General features: G+C 52.6%; 1 protein-coding gene across 1 annotated transcript; it reads left to right on the forward strand.

Moving 5' to 3' along the window:
- The first annotated feature begins 3,847 nt into the window (after positions 1-3,847).
- On the forward strand, positions 3,848-6,010 carry LRRN2 (leucine rich repeat neuronal 2). The gene has a single exon (XM_007956030.2). The coding sequence runs from the start codon at positions 3,848-3,850 to the stop codon at positions 6,008-6,010; it is 2,163 nt and encodes a 720-aa protein (XP_007954221.1).
- Positions 6,011-7,792: the final 1,782 nt, after the last annotated feature.

Here is a 7,792-nt window from a genome sequence, read left to right on the forward strand (position 1 = left end):
TAGCCTTTGCCACAAGGAGCTTGAAATCTAGTTGCAGAAAGTGTGTTATTGTAAACTGAATTCTTGATCACCCCAGGAGATTATGGATGAAAATACAATTAGCTTTCTCTGCATCTCCATGGCAGAAATTGCTAATCAGCCTATATGAGTGGGCCACGTGCAAGACAACCTTAAATGGTGATGGCAGGTGAGTGGGCAGATCCAAGTTCTATCCCAGAAGGGGCTGAATGCTCAGTATTGAGGGGGAAGACTTGCCTGGGCCTTTGCCAAGCCTCAGGATCAGATGTGTAGCAAGAACATGAGTCATTAGGCCACTGCTTCTCTCTGGAGGCTAACCCCAGCCCTGGACTGCTGGCCGAGGAGGAACGAACCTAGCCTCATCCACCCAGCTCAGCCAGAGGAAGCTAAAAGGAGGGTGCTGCCTGAGGTGGAAGGGAAAGGCAATCTCTGGAGGTTTTTAATTGCATTTTAAATGGTTTCTGAGTTCTTCATTGCAGCTGAGTGCCTGACTCAGCACTTAGAACAAAGGTGTGGAGGACGATAGAAATCAAGTCTAAAGACCAAGGAGATGTTAGGGGCCCCAGTGATGACTTCTTCTTGCCCTACTCCAGTCTTCACCCTTTTCTCCCACCACTTAAGGAGCTTACCGTCTCTAATTATGAACTGCCCTGGGCTCTCCTAATCATTTTGCATTTTGGGCCTGCCTCTGACTAGATGAGCCCTGGTGGCCAAACAGTTAAGCACTCAGCTGCTAACTGAAAGGTTAGCCGTTCAAACCCTCTCAGCAGCTCCCCAGGAGAAAGATCTGATCATCTGCTTCTGTAAAGATTACAGCCTACAAAACCCTATGAGGCAGCTCTACCTCATCACATCAAGTCCCTATGAGTCAAAAATTGACTCAACAGCACCTAACAACAACCCCTATTAGAGTGACATTCTTAAAAGATGTGACTATGTTTCTACTCACAATTCCCCACCGCACCTTGACCCAACACTGGGCCCATAGTAGAGTAAGCGTAATAGAGACTTGTGAGTCCTAGGATCCAATTTTGGTTTTCTCACAAGACATCCTGGAGCTGGGGAGCCTCCCAACCCCAAGGGACGACCGGAACTGAAGGGAACTGACATTTATTGAGCTCTTTTTATATGCAGTATAAAAAGCTTGTTTATCCTAATGACAATCTTATTTTATACATATGGAAACTGACACTCAGAAAGCAACTTATTTCCAACTTTTTTTCTGGTAGTAAGTGGTAGAGCCAAGATTTGGGGGCTGATCTCTTGGCTGATGGGTTCTCTCTCTCTGTCCAGATGTAGGCAGGAGTCAGGAGCCTTGTATGTACATATGGCAGGACCCCAGGACCATCCAGTTCCATGATAGGGCCATCTTGGGGACTCAGCTTTGTCCCCTATCTCCTCGTCACCCAATAGAACGCCATGAAATTCCAGAACAAGAAGAGATCTTTGAGATCAATTCTTCCCTCCTTTCCACCTTCCTGACTGCTCATCTCTCGCTAGGCTGGCTGGGTTTTCCTGCGCCCCTTTGCACATGTTTGCAGGCATACACGTGTGTGTACATGTGTGTTTGTTTGCCCTGAGTTTTATGTGTCAGTGCACACACTGTCCTACGCGAAACCTCTGTTCATTTTAAATCACGGTTGTTTTTCCACCTTCAGAAATAGCTGCAGAGGAAGGTGGGAAGTAGTCAGATGTAAATAGGCGTGCTGCTCTCCTGCTCAGGGGAGGGTTCCGTGCTTCCAGCTGCTCTCCCCCAAACCCCAGGATCCTAGGAGGAGGGTGCAGTGGGAAAAAGAGTCCCTGTGGCCAGGGCAAGGCCCAGCTGAGAGGCCACCTGCCAGGGTGGTGGTAGGAGACACATCTGTGAGCTTCCTGCAGTCCCCTGGTAAGGAGTCATCACCTCGGGGGACAAGAATGGGTACCTAGTCTGCTACTGTAGCAGCCAGTACACTCTAGACCCTCTAGGGGACCAGGGCAGGGTCAGGGGTAGAGAAGCATGGTGGAAATGGCATAATGTCTGGATCTGGGTTGATTCCTGTCTTCTGCTGCTTACCAGCTATGTGACTTAAGCCATGTTATTTTATCTCTTGTGAATCTTAGTTTCTTCATCTAGAAACTGAGATTGAATCATCTCTCAACTCCTGGTGACGCCATGCACAATGGAATGAAATATTGCCCAGTTCTGTACCATTGCCATGAGCAGTTCTAGATCGGACCATTGAGTTCCATAGGGTTGTCATTGGTTGATTTCTGGAAGTAGACCACCAGGCCTTTCTTCTGAATCTGTCTTAGTCTAAAAGCTCTGCTGAAACTCTTTCAGCATGATAGCAATATACAAGTCTCCACTGACAAATGGGTGATGGCTGTGGATGAGGTGCGTTGGCTGGGAATCGAACCCAGGTCTCCTGTGCGGAAGGTGAGAATTCTACCACTGAACCACCAATGTCATCAAAACTGGGAGTATAAATGCTTAGACCTGTTATCAGGGTTAAATAAGACATTCAGAGTCTTGAAGCGTCCTGGTAAATGGTGGCTGCTCAATAAATGAGTGTGGGCTTCCCTGATACTCGCATCTGGAAAAACACCCAGAATCAGACCTCCACTCCTCTCAGTCAAACCAGGCTGGGGAAGGGACACAGAGTCAGGCCTCCTTTGTTTCCATCTTTGATTCTAGGCCAGAGGGGGACTTGTCTACAGGGCAATGCAGACTGTCCCTGGGATTTCATTGAGAACCTGGATTGGTTACTCATACCTGGGAAGGCCAAAACAGCAGTGAATTGGATTCTAGATTCCAGGGGATATCAGCCAAGGGGGGGAAGGGGCCCTGAGGCCATAGAGAGTGATTTCTTTGATAAATACCTACTGGCACCTGTCTGGCTAGGCACTGTGTTCTGTGCTACAGGTGTAACTATGAGCATAACTGGTCCCTAGTTGGGGAGACCTTTTCCATGTGATGTGGCCAGGAGGCTTTGGTGGGAAGAAGCATGAGTATTGTAGGAACATGAAGTAGACCCCTAAGCCAGGAGGGGTAGGGGAAGCTTTGGAGAAGCTTTCAGTAGGAGGTTGGGGCTCAGAGTTCAGGTACTTTTCCTAATTTTTCTCTGGTAGTAAGTGGTAGAGTGAAGATTTGGGTGCTGATCTCTTTACCCAGTGAACCAGGGGAATCTACTTGAAGGCAACTGGGTAGTGAGCTAGAGAGGGATTGAGGAGAAAGGCTGAAGAATTCATTCCACATCTCTCTGAACTCAAGCGTAGCTCTGAAGGTGACCCTATCCTATTCTCTCTCCTTCCCTCCCAAACACATACATGTGCACACACACACTCCTTCCTCCAGGTTATCCTGGGAACTTCAAAGGCTCAATCTTTCCCTCCTTTTCTGAAGACTTATAGTCACTCCCTGTCCCAACAGATCATGGTAAAGGACACCAAGTCCTCCAGGACCATAGGACAGACTCCAAGAGTCCTGGCTCTGGCTCTGCCCTTCCTCTCTCCCAGTTCCTTTGACCTCTTCAGTCAAGCAGGGGAGACATAGGAAAGGGAGCAGGTTTTGCTTCTTGGCCATCTCCTTAACTCCATATCCTCTTCTTCCAGGGCTGCCCCCTATGGGGCATGGCGACGAGTGAGCAAGCCTGCCCAGTGGACAAGGATGAGGAGCCACACCCAAGAGGGCAAGAAGTGATGCCTACCTACCTCCACAAAGAATGACCACCCTAGGAGGGTGGTTCTTCAGGCCCTGGCAGGGCTGCTGACCCTCAACCTGCAAAAAAAAAACGCCACAAGCGGGACTCCAGACTCTTCCTTGGATGGTCCCCTGCCCTGCAGCTCCACCATGAGGCTCCTTGTGGCACCCCTCTTGCTAGCTTGGGTGGCTAGCACTACTGCTGCTGTGCCTGTGGTCCCCTGGCGTGTGCCCTGCCCCCCTCAGTGTGCCTGCCAGATCCGGCCCTGGTACACACCCCGCTCATCCTACCGTGAGGCCACCACCGTGGACTGCAATGACCTATTCCTGACAACCGTGCCCCCAGCACTGCCTGTGGGTACACAGACCCTCCTGCTACAGAGTAACAGCATTGTCCGTGTGGAGCAGAGTGAGCTTAGCTACCTGGCCAACCTGACAGAGCTGGACCTGTCCCAGAACAGCTTTTCAGATGCCCGCGACTGTGATTTCCTGGCCCTGCCCCAGCTGCTGAGCCTGCACCTGGAAGAGAACCAGCTGACCCGGCTGGAAGACCACAGCTTTGCAGGACTGACCAGCCTGCAGGAACTCTATCTCAACCACAACCAGCTCTACCGTATCGCCCCCAGGGCTTTTGCTGGCCTCAGCAACCTCCTGCGACTGCACCTCAACTCCAATGTGCTGAGGGCCATTGACAGCCGTTGGTTCGAGATGCTGCCCAACCTGGAGATCCTCATGATCGGTGGCAACAAGGTGGACGCCATCTTGGACATGAACTTCCGGCCCCTGGCCAGCCTGCGCAGCCTGGTGCTAGCAGGCATGAACCTGCGGGAGATCTCTGATTATGCCCTAGAGGGGCTGCAAAGCCTAGAAAGCCTCTCCTTTTATGACAACCAGCTGGCTCGTGTGCCCAGGCGGGCCCTGGAACAGGTACCTGGGCTCAAGTTCCTGGACCTGAACAAGAACCCACTGCAGCGTGTGGGGCCGGGGGACTTTGCCAACATGCTGCACCTTAAGGAGCTGGGGCTGAACAACATGGAGGAGCTGGTCTCCATCGACAAGTTTGCCCTAGTGAACCTCCCTGAGTTGACCAAGCTGGACATCACCAACAACCCCCGGCTGTCCTTTATCCACCCCCGCGCCTTCCACCACTTACCCCAGATGGAGACCCTCATGCTTAACAACAATGCTCTCAGTGCCTTGCACCAGCAGACAGTGGAGTCCCTCCCCAACCTGCAGGAGGTGGGTCTCCACGGCAACCCTATCCGCTGTGACTGTGTCATCCGTTGGGCGAATGCCACGGGCACCCGGGTCCGCTTCATTGAGCCCCAATCTACGCTGTGTGCTGAGCCACCAGACCTCCAACGCCGCCCAGTCCGCGAGGTACCCTTCCGGGAGATGACGGACCACTGCCTGCCCCTCATTTCCCCACGCAGCTTCCCTCCCAGCCTCCAAGTGGCCAGTGGAGAGAGCCTGATGCTGCACTGCCGGGCACTGGCTGAACCAGAGCCTGAGATCTACTGGGTCACTCCAGCCGGGGTTCGACTGACAGCTGCCCGTGCAGGCAGAAGGTACAGAGTGTATCCCGAGGGGACTCTCGAGCTGCGGAGGGTGACAGCAGAAGAGACAGGGCTGTACACCTGCGTGGCCCAAAACCTGGTGGGGGCTGACACTAAGACAGTCAGCGTGGTTGTTGGACGTGCTCCCCTCCAGCCAGACAGAGATGAGGGATGGGGTCTGGAGCTCCAGGTGCAGGAGACCCACCCCTATCACATCCTGCTTGCCTGGGTCCCTCCACCCAACACAGTCTCCACCAACCTCACTTGGTCCAGCGCCTCCTCCCTACAGGGCCGGGGGGGTGCTGCTCTGGCCCGCTTGCCCCGAGGCACCCACAGCTACAACATCACCCGCCTCCTCCAGGCCACGGAGTACTGGGCCTGCCTGCAAGTGGCCTTTGCTGACGCCCACACCCAGTTGGCCTGTGTATGGGCCAGGACTAAGGAAGCCACTCCTTGCCACAGAGCCTTAGGGGACCAGCCTGGGCTCATAGCCATCCTGGCTCTTGCCATCCTCCTACTGGCAGCCGGGCTGGTGGCCCACTTTGGCACAGGCCAACCCAGGCAGGGGGTGGGCGGGCGTCCCCTCCTTCCAGCCTGGGCTTTCTGGGGCTGGAGTGGCCCCTCTGTCCGGGTAGTATCTGCACCACTTGTCCTACCCTGGAATCCAGGGAGGAAGCTGTCGAGATCCTCAGAAGGGGAGACACTGTTGCCACCATTGTCTCAAAAGTCCTGCAGCTCAGCCTGTTCTCAGCAGTAGAGAAAGGACTAGAACTACTTTTTACCAAAAGGGAAGCAGTCTGGGCTAGATGCCCCATCAGGAGACTGACATGGACCCACAGGCTTGGGGCCTGACAGCTGAACCAGGACAAGCAGGCTGTGTAGCCACAGGGATGCTTCTACAGCCTCCAAAACATTGCCCTTACTTTCTGGGGGCTCCTCTGCTGCCATCTGAGGAACACCTCCAAGGAACAGGAAGGACTCCAGTGGAGCCTCCTGCCTCCCCATTTATCTATGTGCTCGGCTCCTGGCCTCAGCTTGGATGTCCCTCCCTTGTGACCCAGGCCGTTGGCCCACAGAATGAGTCTCCCCTTCTCTGTACAGTCTCCATTGCTTGCTCTTTTACTGCCTGGGCAAGGGCTGGAGGAGGCCTCTTCTTCCCACTTGGGGGATGGCTCTGAAAGTGGAAGTCATCCCCAGCCGGATCTGAAGGATATCTGGGGAGAAGGATGCCCGGGAACGCCAAGTCTCAGTGCCCAGGCTTGGCACGCTGAGGTTGACTTTCTATAGGCAATTTTGTACCTTTGTGGAGAAATGTGTCACCTCCCCCAACCCAGTTCTCTCTTTTCTCCTGTTTTGTAAAAAATAAATAATAATAATAAGGGGGAAAAGAAATGAAAGGAGATAATCCTTTGAAAAATGAATGTAGCTAGAGAATTCTCTATTCTGGAATCCCTTCAAAACCCGGAGGGTGGCAACAGGAGGGGCTGGGATGGCACTAGAGGGAGGAGAAGAGGGGGGGAGATGGTGATGGAGGGAACAGTTTCTCCTTTTAGTTTTGAATTCTAGCCTGCCAGGTGCCTCCAGGCCTGCCTTCAGCCCCCAGAGAGGCCCTGTAACTGTGAACAGGAAAGCTAGGGGATCAGGGATACAGGGGGGGACACTGCCAGTGGCCAAGAGCAAGGAAGGGAGAGAGGAAGAGGCGGAATGCAAGGTGAGGGGTGGAAGAAAAAAACAGAGATGGAGGTAGGGTGGAAATTTCCATCACCAAACACTGTCACCCCTTCTCATTCTCTGATAAGGAATTAAAATTGCAAATGCAACATGCCAGTGCATAGGAAGCACTACCTAGCCTCTTTCTAATTAAACAAACCCAAGAGGCAGAGTCATGCAGAGAATTGCAAATCATCAAGACAGCAAGAACTTTGGCTCAATGGGGCAGGAGCGGGGGTGTAGGTGATGGAGGGTTTGGGGAGGGGAGGGCAGTGGGATAAAGAAATTGCTGCGTTTATCTTTCTGTTCCATTTTGGTATAATTTGCAATGAGCCTGGTTTGCTTTTTCAAGGTGTGTGTTTTTTTAAATTGATTTCCTAGGACCAAATGTGAACAGGAACATTGTTAAGAAGCCAATAAAGGGGCTGCTGGGGTTCAACCTATGAGGTGTCGGCTCAAAGCTCAAGGCCAGCAGACAGCAGCTCTTGCTTTCCTTCTGAGATAGGCTGGGGAAAGCTGTGGGTTTCCTAAAACGGAAAAAAAATAAAGCCATCCCCTAAACCAGAGGATTCACCTGCAGGACACACATTTGGCAGAGTTGATGGAAATAGACCCCTTAAATGAGCACTCAGAGTTCCTGGAAGGACCTGTGGCACCTCGTAGCCCTCTCCCATCACCACCTCTACAACCACCCCAGAACTTCCCTAAGACCCCCTGGGTGGGTCTATAGCAACCAAAACGTGGCCCCCCATTGGCTCTTGTCTTAGTTCCCTAGCACTGCTGTAACAGAAATACCATGAGTTGGTGGCTTTAAAGAACAGAAATGTAT

This window comes from Orycteropus afer, unplaced genomic scaffold (genome assembly GCF_000298275.1).
Source record: "Orycteropus afer afer isolate SDZICR_OR568_19922 unplaced genomic scaffold, OryAfe1.0 scaffold00572, whole genome shotgun sequence".
Classification (NCBI taxonomy): domain Eukaryota; kingdom Metazoa; phylum Chordata; class Mammalia; order Tubulidentata; family Orycteropodidae; genus Orycteropus; species Orycteropus afer.